The 20,310-nt window shown below is 35.2% G+C and overlaps 1 protein-coding gene across 1 annotated transcript in view; it reads left to right on the top strand.

The window, feature by feature from the left end:
• Window positions 1–20,310, top strand: part of MALRD1 (MAM and LDL receptor class A domain containing 1) — a 456,545-nt gene that overhangs the window by 362,313 nt on the left and 73,922 nt on the right. The window contains 3 exon segments of the mRNA XM_069458846.1: window positions 6,221–6,484; window positions 12,900–13,025; window positions 16,723–16,789. Of these exon segments, the coding sequence (XP_069314947.1) occupies window positions 6,221–6,484; window positions 12,900–13,025; window positions 16,723–16,789 (457 nt within the window).

The raw sequence follows: 20,310 nt of genomic DNA on the forward strand, positions 1-20,310 counted from the left end.
CCAAACCAAGAGTTCTTATGAATTGCAGTTAAAGAATTTTAATCTTCTTTCCTCCCCCTAGTTTTTCTTGTGATATTTTTTCATGTAGATAATGAAATACCTGCCAGAGACAAACAATTATCGATTTGTGACTCTTGTGTTATATTTCACAATGAGCAATTTTACCGTCTCTTCCACTGAGTATGACATTATTTGGCAACAGCCTAATTTCTGCTTTTTAAAACTGAAGTTCTATGTGCGTATCATTTTCCTTTCAAAACAGACAATCCATTTTTCTTTCACTAAACATACTAATCATAAAGATAAAAATCTATCAGATCATCCTCGGGAACTTTAGGCTTTTACCAAACTTATATGAAATTCATGAGAATATTTCCTTGAATTTCACTGTAAATTATCAGTATGAAATAATTTTATTGCTATAAGAAATATATTTCACTACTGTGCAAACATAAGTGAACAATGAATCTTAAGATCCTGTAGGAGGACAGAGAAACATCCATGGTGTCAGGGAATGGAACTGTCTGCATAGCACAAAAAAAAAATGGAACATGGTAATTAGAATGATGTCTTAATTACTGGAAATATTGAAGTTAGTTGACAATGCCAATTCCTAAATCCCTTTACCCATGAGGGCTTTTTTAAAAGGAGTTCCCCTTCCCGTCTTCTAAGATCTATTAGAAAACAAAAATAGCAGGTTTATTCTTACAAATTTGTATACAACATTGTTTGTAAAAGTTCTTTATGTAAAATTCCATAAAACTTCTGAAACAATTTGTATAAAAACACGTAGGATCCATATGAAATGAATGAAAACGTTAGTTATCAAATTATAGATTTATATTCAATATATCAAAATTTATTTTTTTGCAAAGCTTTCCAAATTCTATTTTGCCGATCTACTCTTTCATAATACGATTGTGGTTTGTTAAATCAATGGAAATAGTCAATACATTTTTTAGTTTATCCATTTTTGTTATCTAACTCCATGTCAATTATAAAGGGATACATAATTTTAACCATAGATTTATTATTCATCAATGTAAGAAGTATTTATTGAACATATACCTTAGGCCATTAATTCTGTTCAGCATTGAGATGTCACTGTATTCCCAAAGGGAGGTTAAAACTTGTCCAAACTGACTTGGAAATGTCCAAACTCTATGTGAAATCACAGCTTTGGACAAAAAATAGGTAATGATCTGGTAAAGATGCTTTTGTAGTGACGCAATTGCAAATTCCTGGCGCCATTAGTATAGAGCCTTATTTGCGGAATTTTTCTATTGTTTCAGAAACCCTTTTCTTCAAAACTAACTTGCTCATTGATCCCCTAAACTCTAAAGCATAATTTCTTAACCTGTTGTCTGCCGGAACGCATGACAGCTGATGTTCACGTGCCTGTCATATTACTAGTGCAGCACAGACAAGAGACAACTGACTTCCGTACAGTTTCCAGAATACAGCTATCAATCCACACCCTTGCTCTCCACTGGAGGAAGCACATTTGGTGGGATGCAAGTGAGTGAGAATAACTTTATTTTTGGTACAGCCTTGAATCAGCTCTGATATATAAAGGATACATCAGTTGCAAACTGCAGCATGAGATACACTTTATTGTTGATTCCAGCACACTTGAAACTTGTGATCCTCTTTTTTGATCTTTTGTAGGAGTCTCTTTCTTCTTCCTGCTCCCAGTGTCAGGTCTATATAATATCCCTGATCAGATATAGCTTGAGAAATGTTGACTTAACAAAACAAACACAAAAAACACCTTAAGATACGTAATGAAACATGTTGTCAAAATGAATCAACACTTTTGGAGAGTGTCTTTCTTCCCTTCTCTCTTTCCCTCTATCACAGCCACCAACATTTCTGAGTGTCCCTCTGTCTGTCTTCTCTTCATCCTTTCTATTTTAACAGGACTCTTTGGGATATATGAAAATGAAGCTATCAATTCAGAATGTGCTATTTTAGTTTGCTTTCCTGATATAAGTTTTAGTTTTGGTCTGAGCATGTTATGCTCTCCACAGAGTAACCGTCTCATGTAATGAACAACAACAAGCTTTTCCGAGGAAGCTGACTACCGTTAGGATTGATCTCACACCAGTGCCCTGGTGCATTCACTGACCATGCACCTCAGTGCTGTTTGTTTTAAACAACCTGACTAAGCAGCTCACTGGGTATAGAAAAAATGGACCAATGTGCTTGACGAGTGCACACTACATTATCAAAGTATTGCGCATTTGAAATGTTGGACTTTCATTTTAAAAGGGATTTGGAGAAATTAAAACAGAAATTTTAAGAGAAGTATCAAACATGAGGTACAGGCTACAGCATAGGCTCTAAGGGATATTGGTGCTGATATATACACACACATATATATATATATCTCAACACCAATATTAATATCTATCTATACCAATATTAGTACATATCTATAAAGTGCAATTCTGTGTGTATACATATTTTATATTTTACAGCAGTTTTAGGTTTGCAGCAAAATTGAGCAGAAGGTACAGAGTTTCCATATGCCCCTCTACCCTTCAGCCTTGTCCACTAACATCATCTTGCACCAGAGCGATACCTCTGTTACAGCTGATGAGATGAATCTACAATGACACATCATTATTACCCAAAATCCATAGTATACATTAATGTTCACTCTTGGTGTTAAAAGTTCCATGGATTTTGACAAATATATGATGATCTGTATCCACCATCATAGTATCATACTGCATAGTTTCACTGCCCCCCAAATCCCCTGTCCTCCTCCTTATTCCTCCCTCCCCCACCTCCCACCCCCAAACTCATGGCATCCACTGATCTTTTTCCTGTCTCCATAGTCTAGCCTTTTCCAGAATGCCATAGAGTTGGAATCATGCAGTGTGTAGCCTTTTCAGATTGGCTTCTTTCACTCAGTAGTATGCATTTAAGGGACTGCTGGTGTTTTTTCAGAGTATAAAAAGAGAAGAATTAATATTGTTCCTATTTTACAGAGTTAAAAGGAGTTGTATATTATGACCAGCTCTAATATTACAAAGAATAAATCAATTGCTAACTACAACATGAGATACACTTTATTGTTGATTCCAACACACTGGAAACTTGTGATTCTTCTGTAATAATTAGATACCTCCATGGGTGAAAACCAAGCATAAATTCATTGAAATTAAAATTTTAGGACAAAACTTTCTTAACTGTGGCCACACGTAATGTGTATATGCAGCAGAGTATGTTCATGTCAAAAGAAAAATGCAGTACGTCTTCCAGGAGTATTTGTTTTATTTGATTACCTGAAGGAAGCCATTTATATTGAAAAAGCATGGATATGTTGTGTTGCAGAACACAGAATTTTCATTAGGCTAAAACAAGAGACTTAAAAGAAATATTGAGCTAATGGAGGTCTGCTTCTGGCTAAGAGCCTACCTAGATTCCCCTTAGGAGGCCAAATTCATGTTCCTCCTACCTTAGAAATATTTCAGAGGAAAATTCAAGAGAAATTCAGAGGGGATTTAATTTAAAACTAGATTCATTTTTGATGTTTGGATAGTGTTGTAAATCAGGTTCCCTGGGAGGCCAACTCTGAGGCAGATTCCAATGCATTACAGAAGGTTTATTGGAAATTCTCTCAGGAACATCCCTGCGAGGAGGGAAGGAAGCAGAATTGGGGCTGAGCTGTGATGCAGGTGCAACAGGGAGCCCAGCCCACGCTATGGGGAGCTGTGGAGCTGCACTGGCCCTTTGTAGATGTCCCACATTAAGACGTAGGGCCTGGGCTATCTTTTCTCCAATTCACCATTCAGTGAATGGAGCTGTTCTTAGGAGGGTATGTGATTTTGGAGGGCTATTCCTGGAGCTGGACTCAACTGTAAACTGTTATTTGTCAAACTCCCAGCAGCTGGGGGGACGGAAACCTTGCTCTTGATGGAAGAACCTGGGCAATGCAAGATAGAATCCACTATAAGCAGTACAAGCCCCACTGGCTTCCTTGAAAAGGAGGTCCTAGATCAAGTGAGTTCAGAGTACCTTTCAATAAAAGTGATTCTGGAATTTAATGTAATTGGTACCTCCAAATAAAGGAGAGCTTTATTTTTGATTATTGACTGTAAGGAAAAAATATGAAACCATACACACATACACACACACACACACAGACACACACATACCATTCTGAATAGAAGCTGAGGAGCATAAGGATTCTGTGTTTGTCTTGAAATAGAGAAAATTGCTTCCCTTGTGTTTTTTTTTTTTCAGAAAAGGTTAATACCTTAGCTTAGCTAAGTAATAGGTATGTTACTAAAGTTGGTTCTAGATTTTCATTACATGCAAAGAATGTATTAAACCTTTTTAACCTTTGGTGAGTTCATAAAGATGAGAGTTTAATGCATAAGATATTTTAGAAAAAAAAAGAAAATTAAGGATGTCTGTCCTTCCTTAAATGTGAGATTAATCTAATGAAAAGATTGAAGAGAAACTATTTATTTGACAGTGGTTAATTGTCAAAAAAGCAATATATAAAAGTATAAAATTTAAATCCAATTTATTTTCTGAGTTTGAATTTAGAATGTGTACTTTGGAACTCTGCAATTGTATATGCTACTGTGATCTCAGGCAGTTAGATTGGAACAGGGTACTGATGTCTCAAAGTCATGCATTTATACTTCCCTCACTTAGATATGTGGGTTTCCGTGAACACAAACTCCCTATCAGATACATGGCTTTGATCGTAGGGTTGGAGTCTAACTGCCTTCCAGATATATCTACACTACTGGTTGAGTGGGAAGGGAGAGGAGCTTTCAAATTTCTTTTTTTTAAGTCCTTAATTTCTCTCAGCAATGTTTTCCCATTTTTAGGGTACAGGTTGTACATATCTTTTGTCAGCTCTATCTCTAGGTATTTCATATTTTTTTTAAATTTTTAATTATTACAGGTACATAACAGTTGTATATCTTTATAGGGTACATGTAATATTTTGATACAAGCATATAATGTCAGTTAATCAAATCAGGGTAATTGGAGTATCTGTCACCTCAGGCATTTATCATTTCTTTGTTACAAACATTCCAGTTCCAGTCTTTCAGTTATTTTAAAGTATATCCCAACTTGTTGTTTGTAGTCACTTTGTTGTGCTATCAAATATTGTTCATTCTATCCAACTATATTTTTATACCCATTAAAATGAATTCACTGGACCGTCTTTATGTAGAAATTATTCTCATTTAACCCAGAAGTGTTTTTAAAATGTAAAGAAAACAAAATATTAACGAACTTGCCCCCTCTGCTATCTGGCTCTATTTTTTTCCCCTTAATATATTTGATGAGTCTCTCAATAACTAGCCCAGAGATAATCCAGAATTTAAGAACTGTCACACTAATTTGTTCCTGCAAATTAATGCAATCCTATGTATTCACATACATTCTCTGACCTCTAGAAACATCAGTTGGTCAACACTCTTGGCTTCTACTTGAAGTTTAACTTAAGGTGGATTCAAACCTAGGCTGCAGAAAAGTTTCACATAGCGAAAGTTTATTAAACGAACATTGCATCTTTGGATACTTAAAATTTGTGGACTTCAGTATTCTCATCTGTAAAATGAGTTAGTGGGGTTTGAATTGGATTATCTTCAAGATTCCTTCTAATGCGGTATCTTAGATTAAACTATGATTTCATGTGGACTTTAGATATGGTAGTACATGGCCTTGGAGCGGCAATCAAAATTCAAGGGCAAAGCACAGTCTGACAAAACCATAGCAGACCCTGACTTCTGTGACCCAACCCTGGCCAGGGTCTCAAGGACCAGAGTCCCCAGGTAGAGGCCACGAAGAGACAGTAAACTCTATACTGATATCTAAACAGTTTCCTTAAATTCTAAAATTATGAGCACACCTTTTCAAAGTGCCCAATTTACTGTGTAAGAGCATCTTTACTCTCAAGGAAGATTTGATTTAGTGGTCTAATTTAAGGCACATGAATCAAAATTCCTTCTTTAATTTCACCCTTTTAAAGAATGTTATTCCTGAGATTAAGATAAGGCATATTCTCTAATCATGTTTGTGTGTTTTGCAGGGTTCATATTATTCCTAAATGGAAATTTGTTTACTTAAATTAACAAGATGTTCTATTTCTATATAAGAATAAACGTATCCTGTAATATTTCAACATTGGATGGTGAGATAACTCCCCTAATACCAAAATGACTTGACTTGCTCTTTTTTTTAGGTCCTGTCACAACACAGCCAGTGCCCTGTGAAGCTGATCAATTTTCTTGTATCTACACACTCCAGTGTGTCCCTCTCTCAGGGAAGTGTAATGGGCAGGAAGATTGCAGAGATGGATCTGATGAAATGGATTGTTCTCTCAGCCTCTCTCCTGGGCTCTGTGGCAAAATTCAGTTCCGGTGCTCCACAGACGAGTGTATCCCATCCCTCCTGCTATGTGACGGGGTGTCTGACTGTCACTTTAATGAAAACGAATCTAGCTGCTGTAAGTTATTTTCACTAACTTAGTGTGCCAGGGAAGAAATGCTGTTTTGAAATGATAGAGAGAGCTTGACAGATAAAACAAAGTTCTTTAGAGTCTTACCCTGATCGTATCATCAATAACAGTTTTTCTGTGTTGTGTTTGCTAAACAAAGCGTGTAGCCCTTGCTTAGCATTTCTGGAAACACTCCGTTTGTGGTCACACTCATTTCTGTTAAACCTATCTTACTTCCTTTTCCATTTGCATCTGAATCATTCATCTGGGGGCTGCTCTTATGTATTTGTTATCTTTTTAGCACATTTATGGAAATGGTTCAAAGTAATATGATTATAATGTCTTCCCACCATAAAGCTTCATGAAGATGGCTCAAATAAAGGGCTACAGACAAATATCAATTTTAATGAATATATATAGTTAAGGGTTGGGTCTGGACAATTACTTAAGTAGACGTCATATCACTAAGAGTTCATGAAATATAAAACCCTAAAGACATGGATTTGAATCGCATTCTTGCTTGCTACTTACTACCACTGCAATCTTGGGGAAGTTATTTGAGTGCTACCAATTTCAGTCCCATCACCCATGTAATGAGGTCAATAACACCTAATATACAAGGCTGTAAGGATTTGAGTAAATACATGTAAAACCCCCATTCAGTACCTTCTATTTTTATTATAACCAGCCAATGTCAGATAGGAAAGGAAGAATGTTAGTTAAGAAGTAACTACATACATCTTAAGGTGAGTACATCATCATGGTGCAGTTCAAACACCCCTAACATTTTATTTAATTTTTCTTTGCTTGATTGTTTTTATGGTTTATTATACTATATTCTATTTCAGTGATAGGAGTCCATAAACTGTATGTTAATAATCACACATTTTTTGGACAGTGAAAAGCAGTTTGGAAGCTAACTATAAGAAGGGAACATTGAAAGAAATATAAGACGATTTCAGGGTCCTATTTAGTATGAGCATCCAGAATTATGGTAACTATTGGAAAAGGAATAAGGATGAATGAAAGAAAAGAGAGATGGCCTTTGGATGTTTAAAGGCATCAACCTTAAATCCGTGAAGCTCTTTTCCTGGTTGAGGCTTACAGGTTGGTTTTCTACCTCCCTGTTATTTCCTCCATGTATATTCTCTCTGTGATAAAGCCAACTTGTCAGGTCTAATAATAGTATCTTAGAGGGAAGGTAAGCAAGTGGAGGTGAATGGAGAAGAGAAAGCCTGCCAGATTACTTATCTCTGTTCCCATCAGGGCTCTAATGTGATTTGGCTGATAGAAATCATATTAAGTTCAATATAGTCATGATATTTGGCTTCAAATAAAAATGCTATTTAAAGAGAAGCTTAGGAAAGTACTGTGTCCTTATCAGTTTAGGCATTCATTGGAAAATTGGAGTTTGACTAGACATATGAAGTTCTGCTCCTAAAGGGAAACAAGTCTGTGAAAGGAATAGAGTCGGGACAAAATGCTAGAGCAAAATTGCAGAAGAGAAGCATTCAGTGATCACACGTCTGAAGGCATAGTATTATAGTTTTGGGGGAGCTCCCCTATTGATTTAGAATGGCGTTTTGTAAATTCACATTCATCCATTCATTCACAAACCTTCATTAAGAGCCTAACTGTGATACCACATCTTGTATTGGACATTGATGATACAGATGGACATGACTCTGTCCCAGCTCCAGTTGTGGATGTAGATACATTACTGAAGGAGACTGGTAAGGGAAGATTGGGAATACCATATGATCATGTCTATGACAGAGAAAAAGCACAATGTGTAGAGCACACAGGACACTCCCTAATTATGGTGCCAGGGAGTCTGTACATTTTAACAGGAAAAGTGATTGTACAGCCAAACTTGGAAAGGCACCTAGTCATTAGACAATTAAAGCAGAGATGCTTGGTTCCAGTGAAGACTGTTTTAGTGAAGCATAGTTTGTATTACTCTGATCTGTGGTGAGAAATGTGGAAAGAATGCTGGAGACATAGCAGAGACCAGGTTGCTCAGAGTCCTCAGCCGCCATGCCAGTGCTGCACAGCTGTGCCTAAGTTGTCATTGGGATGGACTGGAGCGAGGAAGGGGAATTGGTTAGGAGATGATGCAGTTCAAATGCGAAGCAATTGATTAGATAAATGGTGTGAGGTAAAGATTATGAATAGGTTTAAGGGACAGTCAGGTAATGAGGAAGAGAAATGAATCAAGAATGCCTTGCAAGAGTCTGATTTGGCATCAGGACAGCTCATGTGCCATTTCTTGAGCTAGGGAAAATAGCAGGAGAAGGACATCTTAGGGAAAGGTTGTGGCTTTGCCTTCAGACACGTTGTATTTGTGGCACCTGTGACATATCCACATGCAGATGTTCAGAATGTGTCTGGAAACAGATATCTGGAGCTCAGGAGCGAGAGAAAGCAAGATATTAATATATAAAGACACAAGGCTATCAGCTTAGGACGATTGAAGCTGTGGATGTAGATGAGATGAAAGAGAGAAAAAAGACAGTGTGGCAGACAGGATCTAAAGGACACCTAAGGGACAGTTAAGAAAAGGCAAACGTGGAAGATACTGAGAGGATATGGTCATAGACATAGGAAGGCAACAAGAGAGTGGTGCTCTTAAAGCACGGGGAGGAAGCCTTGAGTATCAGAGAGTATTCATGGGTTGAAATGTTTCCGAGAGATAAAATGAGACTGGGCCTAAAAAATATAAATGGGGAAAAACAGAAAGTGATTTTTGGTGATCTTGGAGAGAGAACTTTCTGTAGAATAGGAGGGCAGAATTCTGAAGTCAGTCTTTTTGACGAACAAATGGGAAATGTCAAAGAGAAAAATCAATTGTAGACAACTTCCAGAAGTTGTAGTTGGAGTGGGATGTAGCAAAAAAGAATAGGTTTGTTTGTTTGGGATGGTTTGCTCATATTTAAATGTTATAAGAATAAGAATTCTGAGATGTTTACAATTTTATCCAGGGAAATCAATAGCAATTGATATTAAGCGGCCTTGTATTATAGCAGAAATAAATTTTTTAGTGATCAGAATGTTTAGACAAACCTATAAGTTCAACCTTTTAAAATAATTCATACTTACTATCATCTTTCCATTGGAAACATGTTAAATTTTTATAAACTGAAATGATATTTCTTTTACCTAAAATATCCCCTTTCCCTAAAAAAAGAAATGAAAAAATTAAACATGATTAATTATTAGAACAATAGCATAAAACTAGGAATACCCTTTTCACTGATACTCCTCTGATAGTAATCTAATCACCAGGAAGGTTTAAAGATTTCATCAGATGTTGTATTCATCAATTTCCTGGCAAGAACTAGATGACACATTAATGTTGCATAAGTTGATAATATATTAACAAGGTGGTTGTTTATTAGGGAAACAGTATGCATAGCAAAGCCATAAGGGAAAATTAGAGTGGAAGCTTTTATCACCCATACCCCAAAAGGTATGAGAGGAGGGGAACGGTTGCCTCCGTTTCAAAGAGGACCATTTGATAACAGGTGTGGCATTTGGCTAAGTGGAACAGCTAGTCCATGCTCATCTCATAGAGCCTCTTCCCTCCATTTTAATCTGCTGCAATATCAACAAGATATGCCTGTATATACATATTCATTTTTAACAAATATCTATTTTTTCTTACAAGAGTTGAAAGATTATTTCTTAGTTTACTTGATATGCAATATAATTTATACATATATATCCTAAAATGGTTTAACCCTTTGGAAAAGCTGAAGATCAGCCTTCTCCTGGAAACTTAGTCATTTTTATAATCTGATTCCAGTCTTGTTTTCAGGTTTATGTGTGCTACATCCTTACCCCAACTCCCTAGTCAAAGGCAACCTGCTGTTCTCACTGTTCCAATATATAACTTACTGATTTTCCATCTATAAGTTTTATTTCCACTCTGCTAAATGGCTTTTATCTAAAAATATTAGAATTTTAAATGTATTTCAAGACTCTACTCTTACTTCCAGCTTTTATAGAACTCCCTATAAAAGGAATCCCTGTGCTAAAGGAATTCTTATTTTTATAATACTTATCTATAGCAATGCTTTGCCAACTAAGTCTGACCTGAGGTAATTTCTTTTATTATTACTTTGAACCATTAATCACTCCTTTAGTGATATCTTATTGTCATTGTTGTATATATTCTTGTCATTCATTTTTAGAATTTCTCCCCTGAACTCTCCACTCTAAATTCTTAGCACAGTGTCTTCCATGCTATGTAAGCTCAGTAATATTTATTGGTATGAATTGATATTCTAGGACCTTAAGAAGAATTGCTCAATAAATGATACTGCTTAAATTTTTCAAAGCTAGCAATTTCAGTCAATGAACATACATATTCTTAAAAACACCACTTTTTATGTCCAACTTTAAAATATATTTTGTGGGCAGTTCTCAGAACTAAATGTGTCAATAACCTGTGATATTTCAAATTAACAATTCCTTCCAACCCATAATTATACTTAAAGAAAAGAATAATTTATGACAGAACTGCCAAAATATGTACAAGACCTATACATGGGGATATATATTCCTGGGTTTTCTAAATTATCAGTTTACCTTGAAAAGGTTGTGACTTAATTGTCTTTATTCTTTTGCAAGGAATTTTTCCAACCAATCCTTTTTAACTTTTTAGTAGCAGGTCTGGAGTAAAATTTTCAAATAAGAAATTGTATATCACACCATTAAGTACATCAGATGAAAACAGAGCTGTTCCTTCTGAACCTGGGTTAAGTGCCAGACAGCTCTGACTGTCCACTGCTGCCTTCAGCACATCTCCGCTGAACTCTGGGACTCAGAGGGGCAGGATTAGAAAAGAAGTACAGATCAATATCATTATTATTTAGTGCTTTTGAAATCTCTCCAGACTTTCTGACAGAATAGTGCAGTGAATTCACGCTTTGACACATTCCCTCTGCTCCAGAAACATAATGATACTAGATAAATAAGCCATCACAGAAAGAAGCTCGAAGACAAGATAAACATCTACCAACATCATGGACCAAAACCAGAGGAGAACCAGAAAATAGAGATCAGGCCTGAACCCCCTGGCCTGCAGGTCCTGAAATAAGCCGAAGAACAGAAAGTAAACATGCTACACACTGACGGCAGCCTGAAATGAGGGGTTTTTGTTCAACCTTAATTTGTAGAACCAATGTAAATGATAGGCTACTGCTTTATAGAACGGTGTAATTCTAGAGAGACTAAAGAAGAGGAAGGAAGAATGCAGGAATACAGTCTCAGGACGTGGAACCAAGTTTCCCAGTGGACAAAGCATTTATAATTGAATTAATCAAGAGTCTCATTCAAGGAAGGTAGAGTACTTTGCAGGACTAGATAGCCACTGAATAGTTGCCAGTGCTCTAGATAGATACCAGTAAAGACATTTTTCTGAAACTACCAGAATCTTGTGAGCAATAGCATCTCTATCCTATTAGTAATGCTCATCCCTTGAAGTCAGGTCAAACTCCAGTTGTGGCCCCCAACAAGAGACTCTGGAGTTACTAAAATTCCTCCATGATGCAGGATCACAATATGATAAAGGCCCATCATCATAGTACATTGAGATTCCATGACCTACATCATCATGTAGATCTAGTCAGTACCCAGTGACCACTCATGAATTATACCCCAGGGGAAAGTTGATGAACTTCAAGCAAATTGCAATCTCTGTGAGTTCAATTACACATAATATCAGGGACATTAAGGGAGCCACAGAAGTACAGAAGCATCTGCCTTCAAGTAAAAGTTGACTCCTCATCTAAAATAAAGTCAGACTCTAAGTCCATACAATGCATTTGATTACATGTACAATACTACATAATGCATATATTTGTCAGCATGGGCTGCCATAACAAAAGACCACAAACTGGGTGACTTAAACAACAGACACTTAATCTCTCACAGTTATGTGGGCTAGAAGTCCAAGATCAAGGTGTTAGCAGGTTTGGTGTACCCTCAGGCCTCTCTCTTTGGCTTATAAATGGCCGCCTTCTTGTTGTGTCCTCACAGGGCCTCTCCCCTTTGCAAGTGTATTCCTGATGTCTCTCTCTTCTAGGACATTAGTCACGTTGGATTAAGGTCCTACCTTGATGACCTCGCTTAACCTTAATTTCCTTCCTAAAGGCCCTACCTCTAAATATAGTCATAGTGTGGGTTAGGGCTTCAACACATGCATTTGCAGAGGGAACTCAATTCATTCCATAAGAATGCACAGCTAGGAAATGATTCTACTGACAAACTTTATTACAGGAAATTTCAAGTTGATAAGTCTTCTAAAATATAAGACTAGAAAAGAGGGTAATACAATAAACTATCTTATTATTTCATTAGGAGAAATTTATTGGAAAAAAAAAAACATGCTTGCAACCATGATGATTATTCTTTTTTTCAGCCAACAAGAGCTGTTCTAACAGAGCCCTAGTGTGTACTTCCTCCAACAGCTGTGTCCCAGCTCACCAGCGCTGTGACGGTTTTGCTGACTGCGTGGATTTGCAGCTTGATGAGTCTAGCTGCTCAGGTACTCCGTTTCCATTCAGATATTCTTTGCAGTGTGAACCAGTAACTTAACCTGCAGATAATAAAAAAAATATGAAAGGTTGAGATTCTAAGTCATGGCAAACATGGAATAATTGAATTTCTATATTGGTTTGGGGATAAGAAGAATAGTGACTTTGCTACATTTATAAAAAAATTATAAACCTATAATATAATGGGCTCATGCTTGTTCTACAATATTCAATAAATAAAAATCAAACATGTAATTTTAATACATAATATGTAATTTAATATTTTAGCATTTAATAATCTGTTCTATGAAAATTGCTTGGTTTCTATAATAAGGAAACCCTATATAATCTAATGTTAATTAATTTTTAAAAGTTGTAGTCATCTTTTTTCCACTTATTTATAAGAGTTTCTTATTTGCATGATCTAGTCATGTTTTTAAAAGTAAATTTATTAAACTGTGGACTGACTTTTAAACATTTTTCTTTCTTCTGACCCTGGAGCAATTTATACAGTGTAAGAGCAGGTAGTATAAATCTGTGATTATACTTTTATCAAAACTGCTTTAAAATTCTTTAATTTATTATAGTCTATTGTTAACATCTTTCCTAAGTAATTGAATTTTTATTTCATACAGGCGATATATAAAATAATAGATTGTTAGGAGCAATATAATTCTGTCACAACTAAAAGATAATATAAATTAATGATAAAAGATATATTCAATCAGATTTTCTAAATAAATTGGAAATATTTTTATCAAAACTAGGTAAGAATATATTCTTTGTGTCTTTTAAGAGTGGAGAACATTATGAGATAAGTGAGGAAAGCATGATAATAATAATCAAATCGTAGTGTAAAAAGTCTTATTTTTTTATACTTCTGAAAGTGAGTATAGAACTGATTTTTATAAGTATAAAAGGAAATGAAGAAGTGAGCAGATCTGGCCTCATAAAATATGCAAAGATGAAGGAATGCCTTTTGTCATTATTTCTCCACTAGGAATGCTTGTGCTTCAGGTAAGGTACCCAAAGGGAAATTTGTTAGTCTCTTTATAGAGAGAAAAAAAGCTATTCATGAGATAGTTACATTCTTTGAAACTATTAAGACACAGTATTTACATCTAGTACCCAAATTTATTTATATAAAGGTGACATTTTCTTTAGGATGGTGCTATGTAGCAGAAATATATTATAACATGTTATGATTTTAGTGTCTGCTTTGACATGGTCTACCTTTAAAAATGGGGTCAGGAAAACAGAAGACTTGTCATTCATACTGAATAATAGACAACCTATAGGTAACAGTGTAGAACACATTTTTTTTGTCCTGTCTCTTAGTCAACAATTAATTACAGTTCACTTACAAAGTATAGGTCAAATTGACACAGCTATTGAGTTAGAATAAAAGAAAGAACTAGTGAAACACAGTTTTCAGAAATAAAATCCATATTATGTTTTCTCTATTTACATGTTTATGCTTTTTGGGCTTGTCAATCAAATATGATAAAGTTAATCTTCTGTTTTTAAGAATGCCTTTAAGCCTAATCCATGCTAAAGATTTGTCAATGTACATTACACACTCCTCATTCTTTCCAAACATCATGTTTTGTTAAGGTCAGCATTTTATAGACTTTCATAAGCCCAATCCTTACAGCATCCAGTAATTCCCACAGTGGTCACACAACAGATGGTGAGCATCTGGCCTCACTTACCCTGAGGTTAAAATCATTAACAAGAACATCAAGCTCAGGCACTGCTTAAATGTTGCAGGTTAAGTATATATCAATGAATCCTGTCCATTCCTAAGTTATATTGGAAAAGCATATTATGTTCAAGTTGTGGTTGCATAAGCAACAGGAAATCATTGACCAGAATTTGTCTGGCTGAATTTAAACTGAAAGTGTTTTTCAAGTCATTTGCAATACTAGAGGTGAATTATGAAAAGGTACTAAAAATATAAAATTGTAGGATAGGACATAAATATAATAATATATGTAATACATACTGATGATGGTGATGATGGTGGTGACTTCAGTTCCTCAAACACAGGACACCCTCTTCTCAGCCTCTGGGTCTCTGTGTTTACCTTTGCACATACACACTACTGTCCAAATAAATGGCTACTGGTTCTCTTCCAAAGGTTTTCCTTACTCTCCAAATGTGACTGAGGTGTTCTTGGTGCCCCCATCACCTTTGGTACACCCATCCCATTAGATGACTTTCATACTGCATCTTAATGCCCTGCTTACTTTTTTTGCATTTGGAAGATCAGTGAGAACAAGGACTGTGTATATGTACCCTTTTAAAGTCAGTGTTCATTAAACTCATACTATGAGCCAGTTGTTCTAACATTCTCAAAAACCCTACGACATAGTTATTATTTTTAACCTTGTTTTACAGAGAGGAACCTAAGGCACAGAAAGATTAACTACCTTACCCAATATTACACCGCTAGCAAGTGGCTGAGATTCCAACTCAGGCAATCTGGCTCCAATGGCCGCAGCCTTCACAACTATGTTGAGCTGCCTGTATTCTTAATTATCACCTTTCCAGTGCCTAGCTCAATGCCAGACATTTAACAGGTGCTCAGAATAGATTTCTTGAATCAGGTAGTGGAATTGCAAGAACCCAACCAGGGAGGAATGGGATCCTGTAAGAAAGGAGGTGTCAAATTATACCCCATAAATATGTGCATTGCTATGTGTCAAAAAAAAAAAAAAAAAAAAAGCCAGGAAGAGCAAGTTGGGCCCTAGGTGAAGAGGGAAATTGGCAGGCTTTAGTGGGTCAAGACTGTCCTGAGGGTGCCAGGAAGCAGTATATAGGAACATGATGAGAAGCTAAATGTGCTAATCCTTCCAGAGTACTCGCTCTGTGAATATAGTCAGCTTCTTTTTAACCTATAAGTAAACCAACTTTGAAAATAAATGTTCATTCTAAACCAGAACTAGGGAGCAATACAAGCAGTGAAATAACAGGACTGGGGCAAGAGAGACAAACTTGAGCTTTCCTGACCTCAGTCACGGAGGCACAGGTAGGAAACACGCATGCGCAGGAGTTACTCATCAAAAAGACAAGGCCACCCAGGCAGGGCACTTGTCTGCCCTGATATGGGGACTGTTGTGTAGAACTAAACAAAAGAAACATTTCACTAAACAAAACGTTTCAGTATAATCACAAATACATCACGCAGGCATATTCTAAACAAGTAGATTGCACCTTATCAAGTGGAGAAGAAGTTCTAGTGTTCTACAGCACTGCAGGATGACTACAGTTAACAGTCACACATAGAGTTTCAAATACCTGGAAGGAGAACACTGAATGTTACCAATACAAAGAAATGATAGATATTACCCCAATCTGATCACTATACATTATACGTATGGAAACATCACTATGGACTCTATACATGTGTACAATTATTGTTGATTAAAAAAAAATTTCAAGAAATTAATTTAAAAATAAAAACAATAAAATAAATTTTCAGAGGCTTCTCTTTTTGTGGACCACTCACATCCAGGGCAGCAGGGACCACTGAGCAAAGTTTGGGGGTTACAAGGAACTAGTCTAGGAGAATTCTTTTGCTTTTAGTAACTGGGAAGCAATTTACTCACAGAGATTGGATTTAATGCAGTGACTCACAGTGATATGTCCTCCTTCCTTCAAATAAGGCTGATTATTAACTGTGGTCTTTGTGATGCTCCTTTACAGAGTGTCCATTAAACTACTGCCGAAATGAAGGGACTTGTGTGATGGAGAAAAATGGTCTCATGTGTCGGTAAGGAACATTGCCTATTTTTTTTAACATCCATTGCAACTGGCTTACTTATTTTTCTTGAGGCTGATAGAATAGAACATCAATCAATACATGGCTATTAAGGTAAAATAGTGGATAATAGCAGTATTGGCATTTATCTGTGAATAAGAGAAAGGAAGATGTGAGTGTATTTTTAAAAAATCAATTATTTAATATGCTTTTGAATGTTTTTCAACATTTTGTATGATGTGGGATATATGGTTTTAATAATACTCATTATTCCTTGCTTTTAATATTTATATCAAGTTTGTAAAGTATTTTTTTGATATGGATATTTTTCTATTTCAGATGAACTTTCTGTCTGTATATTTTCTTTCTCTCTTTTTATTTCAATTTCTATATTTCTCCTTTCTGACAACAAAGGATGAAACTAATTTATAAATAAGACCATTTTCTGGCTTATGCAGTGGATATTTATGAGTAAAGTTAAGGTACAGATAAGGAATACATTTGCATGCTCAAAGCAAGAATAAACAAAAACAGTCTTTGTGATTTCTTTTGGGAATTATTTATATTGCATATCAAAGATTGCTTGACTTTTTCTCTTACCCTTTAGGGAATTGTGCAAAACAGTTTCATAAACTCCAAAGGAAATGATGCATATTCCATTATATTTTTGTTTATGACTTTTTAATCTAGCAGACCAATGGATATATCACTTTACTTATTAGAAATCTGATTGAAGGCTGATACTCAAGTTGTAACAAAACACACATAAATATCTGGAGAACAGTGATTAATAGCTTTTTAAATCGTTATGCCCTTCCAAGTCAACATATACAGTTTAGAAAAAGTAATTTATTCCTTAAAAAATGAAAATAAAACCTCGACCAATTAAATCAATAACAAAAATTTTATGATGGGATAGATTTAGACACTGCTTTAACATTGTCTAAATTTAATTACCAATGTGTTTCTCAGTGTTTTTTCTCTTGAATGCATTACCTAATTTCTTTCACAACATCTCAACAAGATTATACTTTCCCCATATTGGTTTCCATGGAAATTAATTTATTATGAACTATTATTTGAAGGAAAGACAGGATGCACAATATGAATTTTTAAAATCTCCTGAAAGAAATTGAGAATGATGCCATCCGTAATGTTTATCCAATATCAGCTGAGTGGATAATGTTATTTGGTGTCCACTCTTTACAATAAGGAGGTGTGAATTTTTGTCCTCCTTAGCCCTGATACTTAGGCCAGAAAAAGCTCCTGGGCTTCAGATAGTCTCAGCTGAGCAAGCAAAGAGCTTTTCATTCTTGGCAACACCTTTGTGGACTTAACTAAACTTTAAAAATTGAAATCCAGATGGTGAAGTCCTAAACTTGTTTCTCTCCAATGAGAAAATTCTAAGGTGGAGGAGAAGATGGAACAAGGGATTGAGAGGAGGATGGACTGAAGAAAGGAAATCAATGAAGTGAAATATAGAAACGAATTCCCTCCCAGGAAAGTCAATCACATATCCCAAAATAATTATTTTTGATAGCAAAGAACACTTTTCAAAGAGAGAAATAATTATAATGAGCATCAATATAAACAAATGTTTGGAATTAGCACTATCTACACTGTAAGTATGAAAAAATGACTTTTGAAACATTTTTCACGCTATAACATGGCAGTATCTTTACTCAAATTTTTATTTCTTTAGAATTATGCATTGCAAAAGTTAATATATGTGTATCATAATAAAAGTTTTTTAAACATACACTAGTATATCAGGCAAAAAGTAGAACTCCTGACACTCAAATCCTATTCTGTAATAGTATGTTTTTATCCATTTAGATATATTTTTTGTTTCACAAACACATGTACATATACAAGCACACATTTGTTTTTACAGAAATATAAATTATACTTTACATATCACTTTGCACCTTGATAGTTTTCTTCTCTTCATGACTCTTCATGAAATAGTGTGGCCATTTTTCTATGTCAGTACTCGTAGATCTAGACCCACCGCTTACTGGTTCGGTAGTATTGGGTAGGTTCCTTAACCATCCTGTGTTTCAACTTTTCTTCAATAAAATGGAGAAAATAAAAGCACCTACCTTGTGGGGTAGTTTAAAGGTTTAAAGGATTTAATATATATAAAACACTCTGAACAGTGCCTGATGCATTAAAGATATTAGAGCAATGCTAGTCATCAGTATTATTATTTAACATATAATTCTTTTTTATGCTGTGTAGTATAATATTCAATGTATGGGTTTGTCATAATTTAACTAACTCCATTAATGTCCAACTAATGGCCGTTTAATTCTTAAATATTTGCTTTCACAAATAATCTTCAATACTCATCCTTTCGTGTATCTTTACCCCATTCCTTATTTTAAGCTTAACATGTTTTAATGAAACACCAAATAGCAATGTAAATTACTTTCAATTACAGTTAGTGTCAAATCAATTTTCCAATTAAAGTTAATATCCAGTTCATTTTTCATGTATAGATATCCTTTCTGAATTTAAAATTAAATGGATACTCAACTTTAGAAATTTTAGAGTAACTATAAGGGCCACCGTTTAAAGGTGGTGGCTTTGTGTCAAGCCCCACTTTCTAATTCCCAAGAGTGGGAATTCACTGTCCTTGTCACCTGGGGATAACCAAAGAACCAAGGGAAGAAGACCAAAGCTCACCTCTCATCAAGGCATACTCATATGTGCATATAAAAATGTCATGGTTACCTGAGGGGATCTATCACCAAAGCCTTTGTATCTCCCTTTGGGAAAGGACCTCCAGGCAGTATCTGTAAGATCCCAGAGCAGAGAGATTTAATATGTGAAGGTCATTGGGTTGCTAGGAGTTATAATTACCCAAGGAGTAGGAACCAGGTGAACCATGGTTTTCCATCACTTGAGAAACACTGACAGAGTTAGTGTTTGGGGGTTGAAAGAGCAAAGTCTGAACCAAGAAAAGGAAATTATCCGTCACCTAAGGAAGCTAGATTATTACATTATTTCAATATATCAATATGTCCGTTAGAAAAATAGACTGAGCTATGTGATATAAATTCCAAATAATATGGAAAGCCAGAAAGAGGTTGCAAGAAAGAAAAGAAACTTGATCAAGTCAACATGGGAGAAGGAAAGAATTAGGAAGCAGCATCAAATACAATACACAGTAAAAAATAGGTAGAAAGAATAAATACAAATATATCAGCAATCACAATAAGTGTGAAAATAAAGCCAATCAAAACACAGAGGCCATCAAATGAGAATATATTTATAATTTTATATAATTATATATAGGAGTATATTTAATTTTATGTAAGAAATATACCTAGAAGAACTAAAACAAAAGATAAGAACAAAAAAATTCACAAATAAAAGTAAGAGTGGTGACCTTATTAATATCAAAAATGAAAAACAAAATGATAATATACACCCATTTTAAAGGAGATATATTGTGAAATTAAAACTTACACTCTAAAAAGTTAAGACAGCCAAAAATCTTCATGTACCAAACAACATAGTAACGAAAT

Source organism: Eulemur rufifrons, chromosome 25 (genome assembly GCF_041146395.1).
Source record: "Eulemur rufifrons isolate Redbay chromosome 25, OSU_ERuf_1, whole genome shotgun sequence".
Classification (NCBI taxonomy): domain Eukaryota; kingdom Metazoa; phylum Chordata; class Mammalia; order Primates; family Lemuridae; genus Eulemur; species Eulemur rufifrons.